Source organism: Synchiropus splendidus, chromosome 8 (genome assembly GCF_027744825.2).
Source record: "Synchiropus splendidus isolate RoL2022-P1 chromosome 8, RoL_Sspl_1.0, whole genome shotgun sequence".
In the NCBI taxonomy this organism is placed as follows: domain Eukaryota; kingdom Metazoa; phylum Chordata; class Actinopteri; order Syngnathiformes; family Callionymidae; genus Synchiropus; species Synchiropus splendidus.
Window position 1 is genome coordinate 5,350,533 of NC_071341.1, and position 24,232 is coordinate 5,374,764.

Genomic DNA, 24,232 nt, shown 5'->3' on the forward strand with positions numbered 1-24,232 from the left:
CCAGGTCATTATAACTGGGTTTAAGTTTGCTTCAGAGTCCTGGTTAAGTTTTGCATGGTTAAGGGTGAGATGCTGGGGCAAGCATTAAGGGACTCAGCGGTCCCCACAAAGATTGTGAGACAAACCCGTGTGTGTGTTGAAGTAGTCTCGCCATCACTCCCCCGACCTTCATTAGAGCGCACTGCACAGGCGCAGAAGGCAAGTGAAAGCCGAACCGACAGCCCAGCGGCCACAGCAGACGCACCCAGAGTAGCGGAGCAGCAGACTGCGATTCGTTTAACTTACAAGACGCGGGTCGCTGCAGGGAGGAAGTGTCGTGCTGATGACACCTGGAGACATGGACGTGAGCAGATGATCGCAGTCGGCGTGAGGTGCGTTCTAGTCTATTCAAGTCAGTGGTGATGCGTCCAGCGGTCAGACTGTAAACAGTGCTTGAGAGTGAGATGTTTTACTAGAGAAGTACCAGTGTGGAAACTTGAACTTGAACTCGACTGTTCTACTGGAATGGAACACAGGAATTACTGTGATATTTATTTGCCTAAATGTGCATTCAAATGCCGCTATTGATTGATATTGTAAATGGTGGCGGTGTTTTACATCACAAAACTTTGTAGAATATAAACTCAACAAGTATATTTCGTTGTGTATTTAAACATTCAACCAACAACTTGTATATAATGAAATTATTTCGAATACTATATATTGTACTTATATATTGTTATATATTGTAACAGGTTTGTTTAGAAAAATATTTGCTTAAAAAATAATTTCACGCTTATTGGAATTTTATCTCAACCAATTTCATATTTCAGGCGTTTTTAGAAACACAATTAATTGACGTTAAATTTCACAATTCATTTTATCGATTTGTTTTGCATTTAAACTTATGGTGGAACTATTTCACGGTATACACTTTTTGCTGTTCATAACATGTGAAAGATATCTGGCCTTCCTTAACTGCAGGTAAAATACACATAGCTTTATTTAAAATTCGATTTGAAGTCAAGGACCTGAATAAAAGATAAGTGACAAGTATTTTAAAAAAAATGGGGCAATATTTTTATTTTAAATTCATGGTAGTCAGTCGGTCCAATAGTACTTTGCTCGCATTGAATTGTCAATACTCCTGTTTGGAAATGTTTTCTTTTGTTTGTTTTACTTTGCTTTTTGTTTGGAGGATGATCAACAGTGAATCGTGCGATAAGTGGAGTCGACGATTGTTTGTGTGACGGAAAGGGGGCGGGGCAAATGTGCCCGCAGTTTTGAGCTGCTTGCTGATGTCGACGAATGAGAGTTTAGGAACTATTGTTCAAAACCACTTTTATAAGCCCAAGTGGCTTATAAAAGTGGTTTTGAACAATACTGCGTTCGTAGTTCTATGCGACACCGAAGTGTGTGTTACTCAGGTCACAATATTGGTCTGCCTGGCATGATGCAGCAGTGGCTACTATATATATATATATATATATATATATATATATATATATATATATATATATATATATATATATATATATATATATATATATATATATATATATATATATATATTCTTTGTGATGACTTTGATCTGACTGAAAATATTTGACAGCCTGTGAGAGCAGGTTTTCACAATTTCATACACTTATTACTGCTGATGTTTGGTCATGAAGCTTTATTGCTATTTGCAAGATTCTATTTTATTAAAAACATCTGTGTCTGAGTCATGTCCGTGCCTATTATTATGCCTAGCTATTTAAATTCAGCGTGACTGCAGAGATGTCTTGTTGCCTCAGGATTCTGTCAATCACTCGTCCTTTGAGTCTTCAGTCTATCAGTTTCAAACAAGAAAATGTCCACAGTTGATAGCCCACATTTGTTCATGTGTCACAGCTGAAATCTTCCACGCTCTCTCCTTAAACAAGTTAGAAACTTCAGTCACAGAAAAGACAAAGTGATTAGGGGTGTATTCCAGTTGCTGATAGTGATTACAAAACACACACACACACAGATTGGTAGAGTGTAATTTGTTAATATAGTGGTCATAATGTCTCCCACTCAACATGGTCATCTGCTGTTATTGACAGAATAGCGTGTCATATGTTTGCGTTTGGAGTCTGTGAATCCCTCTGCTGATGGAATAGACGATGCTTTTCTTTGTTTCAGTATTGAAATAGTGGAAAGTCTTGAAACAGTGAAAAACAGTGCAATTATCATCAATCCTTGGTCAGCTCTGAAACATGAAGCTAATAGCTTCACTGTTTAGTGTTTTTTAATTGACTGGAGAGAAACAAATACATTTTACTCATTGTGGTCCATTATGATGGCAATGTTTAAGCAAATTAAATATTAAAAATGGCTGGGGAAATTAATACATTAATCACTTATTCGATTTCACTGGCACACATGAAGCTGTAATCCGCTCATGTTTGAACAAATGAATCCAAGTCCAAGCGTTTGCTACCTCAAATGTGTATCATAGAAATATCTTCCACAGTCCCTTAACTGCTAGGTTTGTCGCCGCATTTTATGACACTTGCGCTTTGTTCCTCGGGTGCAAGAATAAATCATCGCTTATATTTAAGAGTGTAGAGAACAGTGCGAGTAACAGACAGCCATTGTTGTCCTTACTGTGGACTGTAGCAAACAGAACTGATCACATTGATGGAGACAAAAAAGAAAGAGACATTTAGAGTTTGTTGACTCGAGAAAACTGGCTGTAAAAGTAGTCCACACATTTTTATCATCGTAAAATATCTTTGCTTCATCTGAGTTTAGGCCACATTGAGTAACATGACGTGTTAGTCATCAATGAAATTTGGACAAATTTCCTCTTCCGCCTATTATGTATTAAACTAACAGCGTTTGCGGTACAAGTTTAACACACCATGTCAGGCGCTTGTTTTTGTTTGAGGACTGCACTGCTGATGCATTATGTTACATGTTATGTCAAACAGGACATCACTGACCCTGTGTTTCACTGCTTTGTAGCAATGCTGCAGGAGAAAGTTTCATCGGTGCCGCACGAGTGTGTGAGCCAGGTCCAGTCGAGAGAGGAAGCCGTGAATCTCCTCCCCGAGCAGTCCCGCCTAAATCTGTCTACAGCTCCCTCCATCAGCAGCTCCCGCGAGCCAGATCAGGTACAACATTCTTCTTCCCAGCTGCAGGCACTTGCTGATAGTTCATGTATTTATTTGTGAATCTTTTGTTTTTCAGAGCATTGACAACATCAAGGTTGCTCTTCATGAGAGGGAGTTGTGGAGGAAGTTTCATGACACTGGCACTGAAATGATCATTACCAAAGCAGGCAGGTGAGTGAAGCAGCAGAGAAAAAATACACAAATAATTAAGAGACAATATCAATATTCAAACTAATGTTTTTGATCACTCTCTGATGAATTTCTGATAAATTTATTAAGTGGATGCTTTCTATATAAATGACTTTCATGATTGTCTCACATATTCTTCAGTGCCTGGTCCTTTCATTGATATATGAAATACATGCAACATTAGGTCACTTAAGTATTAAATTATGACAAGGAAGATTGGAGAGGTAAGTGTTGTGTATTTTCAAAAGTTTTTAAAAATACAATGTAGCTATATAGACTATTGAGAAGAAATATAAATGCAAATTAGAAAGGATAAGAGTATTGTAAAAAAAAAAATAGGACATGATCAAAAATATTTTTGTCTGCACTTTTTTTTTTTTACAAAAGCTTTTTACAAAAAACTTTTTCCTCTCTGCCTCCTTTTCCTCTTGCATCAGACACATCAAAGTCACACTGTATGAAGTCCAACTACAAGTAAATGATTCTTAGAGCAGTGACTTTCAACCTTTCTTTGGCCCTGGCACACTTATTTGCATTGAAAAAAGACAATCACCAAAAAAACATCACCAATGGCTCCTTGGCAAAAGCACCATTCTGCCACATTTCATTATGTTGGTGATAATTGACTTGTTTAACTTGTTTATTTGACTTGTTTATGCTTCCACGATTAGGCTGAAAAACACTGTCCTGGGTGATTTGCTCACAGCCAATACATATGCCATCTTCGCTGTTAGCTGATAACGTAATGGAAGCAACTTGATGCTCAGTAATAATTCAAAACAAGTTTCCTTTCTCAGCTTGTTATTCATGGATCTTGTAAGACACATTCAAAGAGTCCTGTGGATTCACCTCTCTTTTGGTTTATAACTAAGAATTTCAAATAATCAAATTACATATTTCCTCAAAAGAAAACATTAGGATGTGAACGAGGGGCTTCACAAAAACAGTGACTGAAAATATGCAGCTGCTGTCTCTGTGTAAGAAGCTCCCCTGATGCGTGGTATTGACTTGATGGAGCTTAAGTCTTAGCATCTGGGGCTGTTTCGTCCAGGCCTTTGTATGTCCGTGGACTCTCGATACATTTACTATGTTCTAAGCGTGTAAATATTTGGATGTGGAATTGTAAAATTAGTTGGCAAGCACGGTGTGGTGTTTTGGTGATCACAAAATATTAAACTTTCTCAAAATGCTTCTCAAATGTTCTGAGTGAATGGTTTGAAAACAATTCAGCGTATTTGTGTAAGCGTTGTGCTGCCTCACAGGCTTACACTGAATAATGTGCATCATTCCAGCAGATGAAATATCAATGCTGAATCCCCGTCAATGGAATGTAAACTCGAGCACAGTGCTCAGGGTAAAGTCAGTGGTGTTCTGGTTAAAGGTTGTGCACCAGCAGTGATACTGCTGTGATAGACTGTTTGCACAAAATCAGAATGTGTATGCCATCATCTGCTTCAGCCGTAATGGCTGGAAATAAATCAGCGCTGAACAGCCATAGAGTTCCTGCCACAGCAAGGCAGTAATTGAAAACACCAAGGTCTGCTCAGTTTTGGGGATTTAATGCAACCTGTGGATCAGACGTTGAAGTTTTGGACGTTAACCAGAGAATGAGCACACTCTAAAATCAACCCACTCATTCCTCTTGGGATAATTTTTTTTTTGTTCCAGTGAAAAAATGTAAAAGGTCACCACATATTTCCATAATACCAAGGAGAGGCTTTCCCTTGTCGAGCTGATAAAGTGTGTTTTGAATCCTCCATGGCCTTTGAAGAGACGTGCGGGTTTGAGAGAGGCAGCTGTGCTTAGAACCACCTCCAGGTCACAGAGATTGATCTTAGGGCGACTGCTACGAAAACAACATATGAGGACAATGCAATGCCTACATAAAGATCAGTCTCAGTTGCATCGTAGGACGCATGGAAACTGGAGATGGAATAGAAACCTAAACATGCCTCTGTATTATATACAGTTCTGTGCTATACAGTTAGGGGGTAAAAAAAGAAATGTGAAACCTAAATTGTCAGAAGTTCTTGAATATAGCCCTAGTGTTTATTTTCGCTTCCGAACATCAAGCACGCTAAGGTGAACTCATCAGGTGTCTGCTGAAACACACAGCACCAGACTGACAGTCAACTCACTACAGTCTTCAGCTCTTTTATCTTGCAGCATCTCAAGTATGTTCATGATATTATATGTTTTAGTGATGAATACAGTGTGGAAAACGGTTTTTGGACACCCCAAAAATTCTACTTTGTCTCCAAATGTAGGACTACTAAATCATAATTTGATGATGGGATGGTTTATTTTATTTGTTTATTCATTTGGGTCAATACAGACAATGTTGAATTTACTTTTTTAGCATTTCTTTTAAACAATGCACAAAAAGAAGTGTTACTTTGTGTCGAATACAGCCACACCTTCTGACACTCGAAAGAGAGACTTCCCCTTCCCATTTTATGATATTATTTAACACTTTACGGCTGTCTGAAAAATGTTTCCACTTCTGAAAATATAGAAATCATTCATGCATGGCAACCCATCCACCTGGAATTTTGTGTGCCTTTTCTGTTCTCTTGTAATTTACTATCGTCTTCCATTGAACTTTACACGTGGAAGTAGTATTTTTCCAAATGTGCCTCGACTGGGCGAGACATGTTATTCTGTGGACGTGAGCTGTCCTCTTGCCCTGTCAAAGCTTGCGCTTTTCTCACTCTCCAACTTTGTACACAAGCCGTCAAAGCAGCAGCAGGTTGATAAGAGGAGTCCGGCACTTAGAATTGGCCCGAGTCTGCTAGCTTGTAGCGCTTCATCATCTCCCCACCACCACCCCCACACACTCTTCAGATCTTGCCGCTGTACTGGAGATTCCCAGAGAGTGGATGGATCACCAGAGGGCCCAAACATGTGGGATTGTTAAGGGAAACAGCTGGCTGGGCACACTGACAGTGATATCTTCACTGTCGCACTCGTGAACCTCCATTTCTCATGCTCGCCTTAATTTCACCCTCTTAGTTACACTCTATTGTGCACTTGTGTTTTGAAAGGGTATTGGAGCTATTCACTCATTCGTTTGTAGGTTGCTGTTGTTCGCTAGATTTGGAATAGTTACGTGTTGAAGTACTATGTATGAAATGGAATTTTGGTAGCACAAAGAGGGATGAAACTGAATGATTAAATGCATGTTAATTTTATTATCAACCATCCTGTTTTTAGCATCAACTCTGCAGGGCTCGTATTTCGGCTTTCAGTGATCAAAACAGTGAAAATGCTTCACATCTTATTCCACCCAAAAATCTGTCCCATAACTTTCAAGTCAACGTTCACTGTCACAGAACTGTACATATACATGCCAAGAAAGAGTAAACATCAGAGTCCATATTATCTGTGGTTTATGCTGCATTATAATATCAACTGAGTTTGGGAAAATAAAGTACACGTCACTCCGTGTGACGTATGAGGAGAACGTCATGACTGACTGATGTCGACATAGTGGTGGTGCCTCAGTATCTGGGTGATGGACTGAGAATGTTAATATCTGACATTCATACCTGCAACTTGTGATGTGTCTCTGTAGGACACTTAAACATGGAAGCAAAATTATGGTGTGACACGTGGTGTGGTTCTGGTAAACTGAGGAAAGAGACTCTGGTATTGGCGTCGTCCAGGTTCCATGAAAGCACACTTGTGCTTGCCTGGATCTGAAGGCTCGCTGTCTTTGCATCAGCAGCGAAACCCAGAGCCTTGATTTAGGCGTCTAGCTCAAGACCATGTGTTGACACATGCATCCATCTGCTCGGACTCCTCAGTACCAGCGGAGCCGCAGATGAAGAGGTCTGTTTTGAATGTTCCTGGGAGATTAACCCGTCTTTTACTGAGGATGATAGTGGGACCTCTGATTGGATTTGAAGCCTGGGAGAGAGATTGAAATGACCTGCCTCTCTTACCTTCAAGTATTTACAGTAATATGATCATATGGTATCAGGCACAGCGAGTCTTTGAAGCTGGACATTCGCACTAATCGGGACTGGTACTATGAAGACAGGACTTTGAATGCTCCCAAAGTATGCATGGCTGTCAAGGGTATGTGAGCTTCAGTATTTGAACACATTGTCATGGCAGAGATAAACTGCAGGCCTCTGTCACACTGACTTTGCTATCCTCTTGTGCAACGACGACTCGGATGTCTAAACTGTGGTGCCATTAAAAACCACTTAAGACTTTATGAGGCGGTGTACACTCTCTTGGAAAAACTTTTCTCAGAAGAGATCAGCAACAGTGACTTTGTTTTTATGGCCACGGTGGCTGAATTCAGCTTCATTAACAATGCTTTTGCTACAATTTGGACATTTCTGAACTGTTTTATGATAAACCTTGTCGGCTGCACAACAGTTTAACTCTAAGTAGTGCCGAGGGAATGCATTGTGGGTAGTGAGAGATCCTGGATTAAAAAGGTTCTGGATGTCAAAGAGCTCAGACTCTGATATATTGGCATAACATACCCCCTAATCCCCAGCTAAAATTGTCAGACGGTTTAGTTTGATTTATAAAATTAATAAATACCTGAACTATGATGGCCTCCAGAAGGCATGAGGCAAATTTCAAAACAACTATATATATATTCATGCCAAGTAAAGTGGTGCTTACGCTGCATTGCTCATTGCTTATTGCTCATTTTTTCTTGACTGTTACAGTACGTGTTTTGTGTACGCCATTGTTTTTTGAGTAAAAAAGTTGTTTAGCTGTAGTTTTACAAACCACATTTTCCAGGGACAGATGTGTAGTTGGTTCAAACTGGCTGAACTGCCTGTAGTTTATGGAAGAGGTCACGTTTTCAGCATGTGGGCAGCCCACAGCTTGAGGGCTCATGCACCAGGCAGCCAGCAGCTCAAATCCAACACCAATGGAGGGAGGAGGGAGATGCTCGGGTTCTAGCCAGACATACTGTCACTGGTTTGCATTCCTGTCTTCTCCCTGTAGCACCAACAGTGATTGTAATGTTTGGGAAATACACACTGCTTTTTCATTGAAAAATCTTGTCAGTTGATGACGTGGATATAACTGTTAAAAATTCCTTTCCATCTTTTCCATTTCCAATTACCATAAATTCTGGACTATAACCCGCTGCTTTTTTTCTCACTGTCTGAGCCCTACAGCTCATACAACAGCGCGGCTAATATATGGATTTTTACAGGCTGAAATCAGATTAAATCATAGGGGATGAAATCAATGAAATGAGTGGCTTTTTATTTACCCTTAAAGCACTTAAAGTGCGCTGTTTTCGCCCGCATGTCCACTGTTCCGTCAACAGAGTGGATCTCCTGGAGGTCTGGAATCAAGAAGCAGCCGCTGAGACACCAGCAGTGGTGTCGGAACTTCGAGCACATGGGCGAAGACAGCGCATCTTGAGGGTTTTAATGTGAATAAATGATGTGAGATGCTCGCTCGAGACAAAGTGCGTTCAAGAGGGGCTGTCGTTGGCTGCTACCAAATATAACTAGCAAATTGACTTGTGGTCTAAATGAGTAACTTTTTAAATCAAGTAGTCAGTAATAACAATGACTCACAGGCCACTGATCAGCCAATTCTTTTCCTCACAGTTTCAAGCAGTCGGCCCTGCTGCTGTTTTTGGTGTGACAGCTTCATTTTTTTTTTTAGAAATATACCCATCAATCTTCCAGCAATCTTGATGGGGCGAGCACCTACGCTGGTGCCTATGGTAAGAAGTCAGCAACAGACCTCAGTGGAAGAAACGTCCGGAAGGCCACATCTCAGAATAAATGAAAATAATGAATCTGCAGATTTTCAGTCAATTAAAATGTCTTTCCTGCACTCTCCATTATTATTCTGTTGGACTCCCAAAATGATTCACATTTTCATCTTCATCGTCATTTTTAAGTGAACATCCCAATTGTCTGTCAACACATTATTAATAAAAAAAAAAAGTGATTTTACTCATTAAATGTGGCTTGAATGTCATTTTATTTCTGATTTAAAAATACTGAATGTGTAACTCTGAACTTGAATTTATGGACATTTTCTGCCAAAACATAATTTATCAAAGATCAAAGTAGTATCTGTCACATGACTAAGTTTGAAGATTTTATTTTGATGCAAATTTTTCTGTATAGCAAATCACAACCACAAGGTCATACTGTGCTTATTCTTTTGCAGTCAAATTGTTTTCGATCATATTAATTATTATGGTTTTTATTTATTTATTTTTTTACATGTGTGTTTCATTTCATGAGTATTTTGCATTGTGATTCCTCCTGAACTCATGCTGTGGGTGGTGATGCGTTGTATTTGAGTCATTGATACCATGATCGACACAGATCAGATGTTTCATCTGTTTTGTCGTGTAAAAGAATTACCCTGTATCTGCTCATTGGTAGTTTCATTTATTTAAAGAGCAAATACTTAACTTATATGAGCGTCTTTTAAAATGATATTAAACTTCAATCGAGCGCATCAGTACATGTCTGCACCAAACTCTTGTATTACTTGTTTAACTTTTTATTACAAGATGTGCACAAGCCTCACCCATCAAAATCACTTTCATTCATGGTAGCTGGAATCTCGTTGGTTGTTTAAAGATGAACAAATGCAGAGATCCAGCTTCAGTGGACCAGAGAGGTGGGAAGCAATAGTCTTCACCAGACCGTCTCCAGACTCTAGACAAACTTATAACCATGAGCGAGGGGGAAGACAGCAGCGTTTTGCTGGACCCCGTCTCCAAAATCAGTAAAGAGCGCTTTTGTGTCTAACACTGGAGAAATGACTACACCATGTCTCGGTTCTGTGTCTCTCTGTTTCACCTCCATGCCTGGCAGTGATGACAGACACATCGCTCTGGAGTAACCACAGATCATATCACCTGCATCAGAGTTACCTGTTCATGCACAAACCCAATTCAGAGCGTGTTCACTAAGATCAGGACAACATGAAACTACCTAACTCCTCCTAATCATGGAGAGGAGGACTTCAGCGTTTGAAACATATGCATGAGTCAGGAGAGTTGGATTTGGAGATAAGACTTTATCTATGGCTCTACTTTTGATTCCTCATTGACACTTGACTGCTCTGCCACAATAGACGGATGTTTCCCAGCTACAAGGTGAAGGTGACCGGAATGAACCCCAAAACCAAATACATCCTCCTCATTGATGTTGTTCCAGCTGATGACCACCGCTACAAGTTCTGTGACAACAAATGGTAATGTGGATCTTCCTTCTGATCTTACAAAGATGTTAAACTTTGCACCGCTAACGTTAGTAAAACATGAAAAAATGTTGCTCAATATTTTAGCTAATTGCCTATTTTCTGGATGATCTCTGGCACTTTAGTGATGGCCAAATCTTTCAAAGACTTGCTTGAAGCGGCAATAAGCTTTTCAAGTGCTCATCCTACTGGAAGACCTCGCAAAAGTGCCGTGGAAGAAGCCATGTTTGGCCTGCTGACTTGTAAGCAAGACAAATAGCTGAAGACCTAGTGAGCAAAAGAGCAGTTTTGAAAGAAACTTGGCCAGTTCCAATGGTTCAAGGTGTCTCTGTCAAGCCATCGAGGACCACCTCCAGTTCCCATTGTTTGCAGTCATGACCCGAAGGTGTACAGAGTCTGTGTACTTCCCTCAGTCAGCGTAAAACCAGCGGGTTTCCATAAATAGAGATGGGGTCTGTGTAGTCACTTGTAGTTGCTATGGCCACCAATAAGACATTGAGTCTGCTTTGCTGTTATCCAGACGGTGAAGTAGTGAGTTATCCTGAGAATGGGCTAAACAATTGTATAAAGAGAAAGAAAATGGTCAACCAACTGAAAAGTTTAGATAGTCAGATAGCATTATTACAGGAAAGCCATTTGTCAGACGTTGAACCTGAAAAACTGAAAAACTCTTGGGCAGACAAAATATACCATAGTCCTATCATGCTGGCAAGAGAAGGGGAGTTTGTGTCCATCCATATGTAGATTTTGCACAGACATCTATTCATAAGGACAAAGAGTGGAGATACATTGTTAAATGGATCAATTGATGCTACTCCGGTTTCTTTCCTGAATGTTTATGCACCAAACAAAGATGTACCTGACTTCATTTCCTAAATGTTCTCTGTAATGATGAAGCACAGCAAGACTTCAACTATATTTTGTCCAATATAGACAGACAACTTGCCTCCACAGTAGGGATATCTATTACAGGCATCAGACCAAATCAAATTCTGACTGGCATGGCATGATGGAGGAGTAAATTTCCAAAGAGTAAAGATTTTACTTGAGCAGACGCTCATCTTATTCTATAATGGATTTTTCTTTTCCTAAGAATGTGATGTACAAAGTAGAGGACACACAAATGTTGTGCATCACAATGTCTGATCATGCACCTGTCGCTCTGTCATTGAACATCGGACACAATAGAAATACTTTACCAAAACCCGACTTCCATCACACTGTGGGATTGTGCCAAAGTGTATATTAGAGCTTGCATTATTGCTTTTGCTAGTGGCAAAAAAACTTAGGAAAGAAGCACGGCAATGTGAATTGGAAAACAAAATAGCATCCCTATAGCAACAACACAAGCACACACTCTCTCATGATCATTTAGCAGCCCTCAATGATGCATGGAACGAAGTTATTACAATGATTAGAGAAAAAATAGGAGGAAATTTAAGGTTTAGTGATGAGAGATATTATGAACACAGCCACAGACAGTCATTTTTCTAGCAATAAGGTTCAGAAACCAACAATAGTGTAACATAATCCAAGGAATCCAAATGAAATGAAATGAAATGAAATGAAATGAAATGGCCAAAAAATTACACAAACCAACAGATGAGCAAGAAATACAGCAGGCTATTTCTTCCATAAAAATAATAAACATTTTTATAAAACATTGTTTCTGGATGAATATGCACTACAATCTGGCACTGTGGCACCTTCATGGAATGAGTCATCCATCCAAGTCATCCATCATACCTACCATATCATTATTAAATACTGATATTCAAATACTGCCATCCTCGTAAATCCTTTCCTCAATCCTCAAAAAATCATACATCCAGATCAGACCGGTTTTATGTACGGCAGATTTTACGGTGACTATATAAGGAGGTTACTAAACTTAATGACTCACCCTTAAGTGACAAATGATTTGATCCCTCGGTGTTCAGAAAACATTCGACAGGGTGTCCTGGCAATATTTGTTTCATACGCTAAGAATTTGGCCCAAAATTTACAATGTGGATTGAAAGTCTGGCTTATAACTCTCAAGCTGCTGGCACAGTAAATGGAGCTTTATCAGAACGTGAATGCCGGCAGGGCTGCCCACTCTCATCACTGCTGTTTGATATTTGCATTGAACCACTAGCTGTGCAGGCAAGATCAAGATATAGAGGGGATAAAAATGAACATAAATTATCACTATGCGCCAAAATTTTGTTTTCACCATCCAACATCACCAAGCCAACAGTTAAAAAAAACAACCAATTAATACATTTACAGTTGCTGGTAATACATTTGTTGGTTTTCTGTCAGGATATGAAGTGAATCTACAAAATATGGCAATGGATATGAGTGGACAAATTCCCCAAGACTTTAAAAGTCAAAGGGAGTTAAGCGACGGAAATAAGTGTCTTGGAATCCAAGTTCTATTAAGGTTGGATACACTGTTTGAAACCAACTATAAAAGCACAGTGCAGAAGATCTCTAAAGACACTACTCACCTTATACCTACCTGGCAGAATCGAAAGTGTGCGCATTAATGTACTGCCTAACTCCTGTATATCTACCAGATGCTTCCTATTGATGTGCCAAAGCCAACCTTTGATAAACTAAACAAATTCTTGTCCACATTGATGTAGCAAGGGAGACAGCCACAAATCTGGATTAAAACATTGCAGCTACCAAAAGTAAGAGGGGGTCCGAAAGTACCCCACCTCAAATTTTACTTTTGGGCAGCTCGACTCAGAACCCTTGCGACATGGACTTCCAATGATGTGAACACAAGATGGTTCGATATAGAAAAGGACCAATGTACACTACCGTTAAAGGCCTGACCTTTTATGAATGCAAATTTGAGAGAGACAAAATTTGGGCCGTGGACCAATATTTGGAAACAAGTCAAATCATGCTTTGGAATGGCCAAAACAATATCACCTCTAACAAATTTCATTGACCATTTTAGACCATTGCGAACTGACGCAAACTTTAAAAAGTGGTCTGAATATAGGCTGAGATATGTACACCATTACATAAGGAAGGCACTGGCCATACATACTGTATGAACAATTAAGCAACATTGAAACATTTGATCTCCCCAACATAGATTCTTTTCATTATTTACAACTGCAAAGTTTTATAATAAATCATAAAGAATGGTACAAAATATGAGAACCCAACATGTTGGGGCAATTTATGAAAAGTTTTCAAAAAGGAGACAAAAGAACTTTAGTAATTTGTCAAAAATACAAAATAGTCTTGAGTATATATATATATATATATATATATATATATATTTATCTCCAACAACACTTTAAAATTGAAAGCAAGATGGCAAGTAGAATTGAATTCTGAAATATCAACAGAAATATAGGAACAAATATGCACTGAAGGCCATTATGTCACTAGTGCAAATATATGGAGGGACTGGTCACAAGATTTTGAGTTAGTTGTAGTCACACCCACATATAATGGGCATGCCAAAACTTTCAACATTTAAAGGACTTGAAAACATTTTCAAGTCCTTTAACAAGTGTTTGGGCGTGTCTTTGCCAAAGATTTAAGCAACAATATTGGGTGTCATTCCCGAAGCAGTGGAGGGAAGTGGAAACATCTATTTATGGAATATATTACAAAGAACTGCTATCAAACGTATCTCAAGTGGCAAAAAGCTGAACCACCCACCCAGAAGATGTGGCTTTTTGTCAAGCCACAAAGGAGATCCATCAGATGGAACAAATTACCAACACATGAAGGCTTCAAAAAGACGTTTCCATTAAGAGATGGAGGCACAGACACAGACGAATTTCATTCCCTAACAACACACGACAGCTGACAATCATCTAACAAAGAATGAAATACAGCATATTATTAGGTGTCCTACACCTTTTCTTTTGTTATGTTTGCTGTTTCTTTTACTGGACACTGCAGCTAATCTGGACTGGACTAGGAAATTCATTCATTTTTTCTGTAACTGCCGTTCACACAACTGCATTTATATGGCTAGGAATGTAGCGTTTTATTACCACTGATTATTGGCGACAGGTTTTACTGCGGGTTGGATAAAAATGAAAACATTGTGAGTTTTCCAGACTGACATGAAGCTGGAAGGCATTCATATTTCTACGATTATTCCAGCATCTAAGATAGAGCGCACAATGATATTTACGGGCAAAAGTATGGAGACATGAAGTGAGACAAAGTTATGTCTTTGTAAAAAATACGAAGAAATACTGCAGCTTTGAGAGGATATTATGTTTACAGGATTGTACCGCTCATCTGCTGCGGCTCCTCTTTGTGTCTCTGTTTGCAGGATGGTTGCTGGAAAGGCAGAGCCAGCGATGCCCGGTAGACTGTACGTTCACCCAGATTCTCCCGCCACTGGAGCACACTGGATGAGACAGCTGGTGTCGTTCCAGAAACTAAAGCTCACAAACAATCACCTGGATCCTTTTGGCCATGTAAGTATTATTAACTACTCCTAATTCCTTGTCAGTCCAGACAAGATGATGTGCACGTCCTGTCCAGTCAAGGCCAATGTTACGTCACATTGCACTTCGCTCTCATGACATTATTGTTCGCTGAGATTTCAGACAGGGAAGAGCTTTAAAAAGCAACTTCAAAACAGAACATCAGCATGATGAGGGAGTTACTGGACGTATATATAATATATGCACGAATCAGGAAAGTTGGCTCGACATGTGAAGTCCTCTTTAATGGTGTCACCAGTACCAAACCACACTTTCCCTCTAGCTTTCTTGAGATAAAGACAAAGACACAGTCAAGCCCCTGTTGACAGTCTATGTACTTGCTTAACATTCTCTGAGCAAAATTGGTTCTGTGATTCTCTTTCTTATGATGAATCGAAAACGCTCTATCTTCTATTCCCATCATCCACATGGTCACTGAAGTCTGCTTTTTTTCAACTCCCCACCTAGAATCAGCCCATCATTACCTCAATGTTTGGTCAAGAACTTGTCTTTCTCTTCTTGCTGTCATCCATCCTTTGGGGCTCTGCATTCATGACTCCATCAACAGCTCATGGATCCTCTCTGACTATTTTCGTCACCAGAGTTCTTCTCATGCCCTTTCTGTTTCAAAATGTCAACCACCCAGAGGTCCTTCCCTAGTCTTCTATCCCCTTGTTTTCCTGTACTCTCTCAAATTATTGGCCTCTTTGACAAAATTTTATTGATTGATTGATTGATTCATTCCCTTTCTTTTGTCAGAAAAATAAAAAGGTGGACACCAACATGGAATCAGAGTCTCCATAACTATTATTGTCATTAATATATTGAAGCGAAGACTCCAGTCCTCTCCTCTCTGTGTACAAAGAGCTGGGTGGGGTTTCCACACAGCAGCTGTACATGTACTTTCAGAAGTTCAGAGATCATAAATTCACAAGATCTTGTGATAGTAGAACGTGGCAAGAAAGAACGATGATCTTTCTCCAAAAAATTGTCACAATGACCAATGAGGAACATGTATACAGAAAATGAAGATGTGGCAGCCATATTATTTTGTGCTGAACATCACTGGTGTTTTAAACAAGGTAGCAACGAAGGATGGCAACCACCCGATTATCTTCTTTCCTGTAATAGAATCCTTTCAAATAGACATTTTCATTAAGAGATGGAGGCCCAGACACAGAAAAAGTTCATTCCCTAATGACGTACAACAGCTGACAGTCATCTAACAAAGAATGAAATACAGCATATTGTTGGTTTTCTTACGCCTTTATATTAAGGTATATGAACATTCCCCACCCATGGGCAGCGGAAAATTTAATAATTGTGAATTGTAAAATACTATATTGTGAATTGCTGATGAAAAATCTTAATAAACGAAAAGTTGACAAAAATGACATTGACAAACCACAGTAAACCCTAATAGCCAGATACCTCCCTGCAACTCCCTCCCTCCCTGAACATTGCACCTGGTGGTGGAGCTAAACAGTGTGACCACTGAACTTTTTTTTTTCGATAAATGCCGTTTACCCAACTGCATTTACATGGCCAGGAATGTTTCTTACCACTGCTTATTGGATACAGATTTTACCGCAGGGCAATGGCAGGTTCGATAAAAAAAAAAAAAATAAAAGTGACAGTTTTCCAGATTGACATGAAGCTAGAGGGCATTATATTTCTGTGATTATTCCAACATCTAAAATAGACAGCTCACTGGTGTTTACATATTTATGGACAAAAGTATTGAGATATATATTGAGACAAAGTTATTTCTGGATTATCTTCTTTCCTGTTTCCTGTATCCTTTGGTCTGAGGGGTGTGTTAAGCATTTGTACATTGTATATTTAGCTTGTTCAATATGTTTGTCAAAAGTCTTTGCGTGTGGAAGGTGCTCCCAACTTGAGCTACAACGGTGAAAGGGTGACATTTTGACATTTAGAAATTTGCTAATAATAATAACATTAATTTTTAATCTTGACTTTCATTTACTTCCATCTTCACCTGGTCCATCCCTTCAGGTGTCCATGCACAGCCACTTGTGTTCCAGTCATTTAGTTGTTGGGATTTGTCTTTCAAGCCTTTTCCAAGACCCTCACATGAACCGAGTAAGTCTCTAGACTCTGAATGAAGAAGACGACGCGAGAGACTTGACGACGGCATAGGGGGAGGGGGGTGAGGAGTGTAACTGTGGCCGTGCTGCCCAGGGGGATTGTGGGATAGCTTGTCTGAAGTCATCCCGTCAGTGGGCAGCTTCATTAGGTTCATAACCTCTTAGATCAGTGGTGGGGCCAGCTGTCAGTCTGGGTTGGGTGCCTGGTCAGTGATAAGGGTGAGTAATGAGGACAGAGTAAGTTAAGGCAGGAGCAGGAGCCAGCAAATATGGAAGCACTTCAGAGTTGAGAGACGGAATGCTTCTCCCTGTATCATCATTCAATGAAGGGAAATTTGATGAAGTCATTTCAATAATACTGTGAGTAAACACGTGGCATCTGCGTGGTGTCGGTTCTTGGACCTGTCATGTGGAATAAATCCACAGACACAGATATTCAATCGGTAAATATGTTTTCATATCTATCACTATCTATCACATCTATGCAGTCAGGAGTTGATCTCCCAGTGGCAGTAGCTCATCAGAAGCATGCCCCTGAGCAACACAACCTCTGCCTGGTATCTCCTTCTGCACGCTGGGGATTGCCCAGGAAAAGACGGCTCTTCATTAGAATGTCTGGCAAATAAATAGGAAAGGTGAGGTGGAGGGTCGATGCTAATGTGTTTTGGCACAGCTGAACCACTCACACTGACTCCACCCTGGTGTTGTTAATGCTCCACTGCTCACACTGCAGTGCGCTGGCTGAAGCTGGTGATCCGACCTGCAGCCACCGACCAACATAAACACCTTGCTTTTTAGCACATGCTGAGGGCCGGCCTGACTCACGACATGGTGTGATCACTAATGCATTTTCTATCTATCTGAAGTTCGCCTTTTTTTTCAGCACTGTCCTTTAGTTTTATTTAATGTGTTTATGTTTCTGAACAAACCATCTTGATTTATTGAGCTGTGTGTTAAAGTCTGCTATGACTCACCCAAGTTTCACATCGTAGGCTCCAGAACTCTACATCAGTCTGCCACTACTCTTTTTATTCGGGTCCGGATGTGACTATGTGGAGGAATGGTACGATCGTCTGGCTGGAATTTCACCCTGCCACTACACAGTGACATTTTTCAGTACACCACCCAACCAACAAACAACAATGTAACACACATTTATTACTGATATTTGTCACACAGGGATTAGCATCATGTTGCTGCTGGCTTTGGACTTTAATGGCAAAACTGTGACATTCTAATGTTTCAGTTGCAAAATATCTTGGTACTCCACTGAACACTGAGACGCTTGTTTTTTTTTTTAGTGCAACAAAAGGATCACACGCTTCTGTTACTATAAGTTGAACTTCTGCTATAGTTTATTCATCTTCTCCCGTTTCAGATCATCCTTAACTCCATGCACAAGTACCAGCCCCGAGTACACATTGTGAAAGCAGATGAAAACAATGCTTTTGGGTCCAAGAACACTGCCTACTGCACTCATGTTTTTCATGAGACTGCCTTCATCTCCGTCACCTCTTATCAAAACCACAAGGTATGGAAGACTGCTGATCAGAATGTGAGGCCACTCAGTGCTCTTCCTTATGTAGCTTTTAAAAAGAAATGTCATGTTGTTCTAGATCACACAGTTAAAGATAGAAAACAATCCTTTTGCCAAAGGATTTCGGGGTAATGAGGAGGGCGAGCTGCGCGTCTCAAGACTTCAGGGGTAAGTCCATATGAAATCGAGTCATATTTAGGATTTTTATTGGAGTGGAAAGTCTGCATGCTCCGACACTGGTTGGAGTGATGGCATCTGCTGGCTGTGATGTCACAGTCAGAACCCCCATGTTGTGTGGTGGTATGTAACACTGCAGGACAGAAGAATACCAATAGCAAGTACAATGCCAAGTGTATAAATTTAATAGTGGAATTTTTCTTATTTAAGAAAATATTTGTGTTTTAGAATTATTTTATATATATGGCAACATATTGCCATGGTGATACATTATGTTTCCAAAAGTATTTGCTAACCCATCCATGTGATCAGAATCAGGTGTCCTGATCACTTGGCCTGGCCACAGGTGTATAAAACCCAGCACCTAGTCCTGCAGACTGTGTTGACAAACATTTGTGAAACAATGAGACGCTCTCAGGAGCTCAGTGAATTCCAGCGTGGAACTGTCATAGGATGCTGCCACCTGTACAGCAAATCCAGTTGTGAAATTTCCACAGTCAACTGTGAGCTTTAATATAGGAAAATGGAAGTCTTTGGGAACAACAGCAACTAGCATGTAAACTGCCGGTCAGCAGATGCTGAGGCACATACTGCAAAGAGGTCGGGAACCTTCTGCAGAGTCAATAGCTCCAGAGCTCCCAACTTCATGTGGCCTTCAGATTAGCCCCAGTACAGTACACAGAGAACTTCATGGAATGGGTTTCCATGGCCGAGCAGCTGCATCCGAGCCATACATCGCCAAGTGCCATGCAAAGCACCGGATGCAGAGGTGTAAAACTGCCGCCACTGGACTATAGAGCAGAGGAGACGCCTTCTCTGGAGTGACGAATCACAGACTGCATTGTGCCAAGTGTGAAATTTGGTGGAGGAGGAATTATGGTGGGGGTTGTTTTCATGAGTTGAGCTTGGCCCCTTAGTTACAGTGAAAGGAACTTTGAATGCTTCAGGATACCAAAACATTTTGGACAATTCCATGCCCCCAACCATGTGGAAACAGTTTGGAGCGGTGTCCTCTTCTTCCAACATGATGGTCCACATAGACATGGATGACAGAGTCTGCTGAGGATGAACTTAACCAGCCCGCACTGAGTCCTGACCTGAACCCGATAGAACACCCTTGGGATGAATTACAGCGGAGACTGAGAGCCAGGACTTCTCCACCAACATCAGTGACCTCACCAATGCTCTTTTGGAAGAATGATGAAAAATGCCTATAAACTCACTCCTCAACCTTGTGGACAGCCTTCCCAGAAGAGTAGAAGCTGTAATAGCTGCAAAAGGTGGAGCAACATCATATTGTACCTTAAGGGTTAGGAATGGGATGGCAATTAAGTTCATATGTGAGTCAAGGCAGGTGAGCAAATACCTTTTGGTAATATAGTGTACATCTATATAGGACTTGGAAAAAATGTCCAATGCATGAATGAGCAGTTTGAATGACCCTAAATAACAATGATAGCAACACAACAACAAAACCCTTTTTGAAATGGCATTTATTTAGAGATTAAAGGTGAAACTGAAATTTTGAATCGACAGATGTTCAACTAGTTCAAATGACAAAAAGGCAAAGACATTGTTTTGTAGCAACGATCAACAGAAGTTAACAATAAAATTGAGCTGTGTCTTTCACATTTTCAGACACCTCTAGATGGCACTCTCAACTCTAAAACCTTTGTTTTGCCACCATTTTCATGAAACCTCCCATCATCTTTAAATGATGCTTCATGAAGCTTTATATATGCCCCATTACTGCCAATAGGTGCACAAGTCTCAAAAATCTCTGTGACTCATGCTCAACAGCCTCATTTCTTCTCAACAGGAAAGAATATCCAACCATCTCGAAGAATATCATTCGCCAAAGACTCAATTCTTCGCATCAGTTCCCTCGTCACCTGGCTGGTAAACTGGGTGGTGCGGTCATGGCAGGGCACGCTCAAGTCCTATCCTCCTATCAGTATGAATCTGGGGTGCCCCTGTCCAACTCTGAGCTCCAGGACACCATTTCAGCTCCGTTCCAACAGGGCAGAGACACCAGTCTTTTATACCATTGCTTCAAGCATAGAGGTAAGCGCTGTACTGTGTCAGACTTGCTTTAAAAAGAATCCGAGTCAAACTGAGACTGTGCCTTACAGAAAACCCCAGACACTTGGAGCTTGGATGTAAGCGGCCATATTTGGAGACATCCTCCATTGTATCAGAAAATCATTACTTTCGCCCACCACCCTCTTATGAGTCGCCCATTCTATCTCATCCATACTGCAGTGAGGCCATCAGCTCCAGAGAAGCCTGTATGTATGGAAACACGGAGACAGAGTCTGGACCTGGGGGTGTGGAGGCAGAAGACATGGCCAACTCGCCCTCAGTAAGTTGCAACATGTGGGCAACAGTGCAGTCCTACTCGCGCTACAGCATGGAGAGTATGCCATATCAGCCCTTCGCAGCACACTTGAACAGCCCTCCAGCACCGGTGGTGCCGCACCTCACATCAGCCATGGCATCACGCACTCAGTCAGAAATGGGAGTCTACAACTCTTCTGCCATGCAGCGCAGCATCTCCATGCCTCCGCCTTCATCCACTTGCTCCTCAGCTGCTGTGGGCCCCAGGGATAGATCAAGTCATCCTGCTCAGTACCAAAAAAAGCCAATGTCCTCCATGCGCTCTCAAAGGAACTTTTCTAACTACCCCTCTCAGAGTACACTCTCGATCCGTGACCCGTCCCATCAGTACCAAGTCGGTGTGAGCAGTGTGGGGACTCAGTGGACTGAAAGTTAGAGCAAACCAGTGGACAGAGAAAGTCAGTCCTCCAAGTGTGTAGACTGTTGGTGACCTTTGACTATTGAATGATCAAAGTATGCTCCCGGCAAGCGTAGCATCCGTTCTCTTAACGGACAACTTGTTTACAACTTCCACAGGGATAGCCGGATGTATGCAATGTGATTTTTATCATTGTTCAGTAGTACCACATGCAGCGTAACCAAAGGATTTATGCTCACACAGTACAGTGTGATGTTTCTTACCATGACCTGAGTGAAATAAAACAGATACAACCCTACAACCTTGTATGGTGTTTCAGGAAAAACGGTGTATGCTGGTCCTTTATCTAGCTTTGAATGCATCTACTGTAAAAATAAGAATTTGAAGTCAAGGAAGTAACTCTTGTTTGCGTACTATCCCAGTGGCAACATTTCACTAACACTAACTAACTCTATTATACGCATTCAGCGATGAGTGACCATATCGCAAGACACACAGATTTGGCTCAATTAAAAAATAGCATTGTCCTGTCCTGTTACAACTTGAACCGAAAATTGAGCGGCGGACGACCAGCTCAAGGTCCTGCCTTTAAGACATGCAATAAAAAACAAGGAGACTTTTAGACTGTCATTAAATAGGTGTGCTTATCTCAAGCCTTTTATTTCTTTAAGTAAAAGGCGTGAAATTGTCTTAGAATTATCTTCATTGGTCAACACATGGAGGGTTATGAGTCATAAGCATATTCTGCATCTGCCACGTTGTTCCAAATGTCCATAGAAGAGCTAGTGAGCCTTGAGCCCATAAAGGTTGGACCAGCAAAGCAGCTCTACGGTCTATGTCTGGTTTTGTGTTGAGCTACATATACTACAGTAGTTCCTGTCTAGGTGCTTATCAAATCTGTTTTCAAAATCTGCTTAGCCTTCTAGATTGTCACAATTTTGGTGCAGTGCCTGTATGTCTATGGTGTTGTCAAATACTATATAGTACTGCAGTTGTCATCATTAAGGTATCTTTCTCAACCCTTTCTTCTTCAATAAAAAATAGTTTCACCATATGACATTTTTCTATAGATGCAAGCGACCTATTTTTGACTCATTGAAGAGTATTACACACATTCACTGTATACTCAGTGCAGCTATTTCAGAACAATGTCCACAGCATGTCCAAGTTAATCTTGATTTTGAATTTGTCACTCTGTTTGAAATGTTTTTAATGTTCTCAACACCTGAGTGGCCATCAATGCATTCTTCAGTCACACACTTTCCTATCTTGGAAATTTGTGTCAAATGTGATTCTGCAGTTGGAACGCAGAGTTAGTTGAAGCAAACCTGCCAGAGTTTTCCTCTCTTCCAGAAAAACTAATCCAGTGTTTTCTTCCTTTCCCTTCCTTCTTTTTTACTCTGCCATAAATGAACAGCAACATGTTTTTTTTTGTAGTTGTCTGAAAACAACTCCTGATATACTCAAGTTCTCCGGCTGTTAATACACAACAGGATCAGTTACAGAACACGTCAGCCATCGCTCCCAGTGCAGCGAAGAAGTCGGACAGAACCAGATGTGATCTTAAGGAACCATTGTTAAGCCAAAAAGAGCTGCGCACAAATCCCTCTCACAAATGATTTACTTGGACAAAAATCCTTATAAAGCAGCCGGGTCAGAGGAGCTGGACCAACACGCTCTCTTTCATGTGCCAATGAGCTACAAGAGATTTGTGTTCTTTGTAAAAACATCAAACATTAGAACTATCTGCATTTTCTTTTCCTTATTAACATTTTTCATGTTTGCACACTATTGCTTAATGTAGTATTTGCACGTTTTCACTGTCATAATTACAACAAAGATACCTCTGTAAACGTTTCATTAATCTTTGACTCCTTTTACAACCACCAAAACATTTTCCCCTCAGGTACTGTAGCCTGTACGGCGCCAGGTGTGTTTCCATATCATGCAAATTGTTTTCTCATTTTATAAGCTTCATCGATTGATCTCGACAGGTGAGAATAGTTACGTGACTCAATAGGAACTCAATGCTGTAACGCTCAAAGTGTGTACCTCTTCTTTGTTTTCAATTGTTTACTTCAGTGTCTAAGTCAAAGCTTAATTCTGCAAGATCATACGGACCTGTTTCTTTTTTAATGTATTCTAGGAAAAGATTTAGCCTCAGTAGAGCGACTCCTGCTGTTCTACCAAATATAATGTGTAATTTGTTTTCCGAAATTCGCAGTCACATTTCTTGTCTACTATTTTCAAGTGGACTTTTGCGTCTGATGTTGACGCAGGAGTCAAATGTTTCCCCTTCTGCGTGAAGTTGTACAAGAAGGGGATAAGGTTAGGATGCACATCTTTCTTTGACGTAACTCGCTGCCCACAGCAGAGGCACAGAAGGCCGACTTCAGCGTCACACGAAGGGGCACATGCAATTGGCATTTGGTGCCTAGCAGTGACAATATGTTGTCGTAGTTAGCCAAAGGTCTATATTTGCATCTCATGTACCTTCTGAAGTTTGTTTTTTATTTTGTTTTCTTGTTCATTGTTATGATGAAAGAGCCATTACACACGGACACGGGAGGGACGATTCTCTCACTGATCTCAAAGTCAGGACAGCCCTAGCGCTAGGTTCGAAACGTGTGGCGGAACAGAGGCGACTCACAGATCATTGGATCTCAAGGACC

General features: G+C 40.5%; 1 protein-coding gene across 2 annotated transcripts; it reads left to right on the forward strand.

The window, feature by feature from the left end:
• Nucleotides 1–229: 229 nt before the first annotated feature.
• On the forward strand, nt 230–21,723 carry tbx4 (T-box transcription factor 4). Of its 2 annotated transcripts, none has more exons than XM_053873185.1 (9): nt 230–371; nt 2,971–3,119; nt 3,196–3,290; nt 10,401–10,520; nt 14,827–14,974; nt 18,470–18,622; nt 18,708–18,796; nt 20,625–20,869; nt 20,938–21,723. In XM_053873185.1, exons 2-9 carry the CDS (start codon nt 2,973–2,975, stop codon nt 21,576–21,578), a joined length of 1,638 nt encoding a protein of 545 aa, XP_053729160.1. In that variant the 5' UTR covers nt 230–371; nt 2,971–2,972; the 3' UTR covers nt 21,579–21,723. The 2 variants fall into 2 exon arrangements, with proteins under 2 accessions (XP_053729160.1, XP_053729161.1); XM_053873186.1 differs by having other exon boundaries at nt 21,068–21,308.
• Nucleotides 21,724–24,232: the final 2,509 nt, after the last annotated feature.

What these genes read in the sequence shown, in the direction of transcription:
- tbx4 (XM_053873185.1), top strand. Translation starts at nt 2,973, where the DNA reads ATGCTGCAGGAGAAAGTTTCATCGGTGCCGCACGAGTGTGTGAGCCAG. An exon ending in CCTCTTATCAAAACCACAAG is followed by an intron (nt 18,623 to 18,707) that starts GTATGGAAGACT and finishes ATGTTGTTCTAG; the next exon opens with ATCACACAGTTAAAGATAGA. An exon ending in CCATTGCTTCAAGCATAGAG is followed by an intron (nt 20,870 to 20,937) that starts GTAAGCGCTGTA and finishes TGTGCCTTACAG; the next exon opens with AAAACCCCAGACACTTGGAG.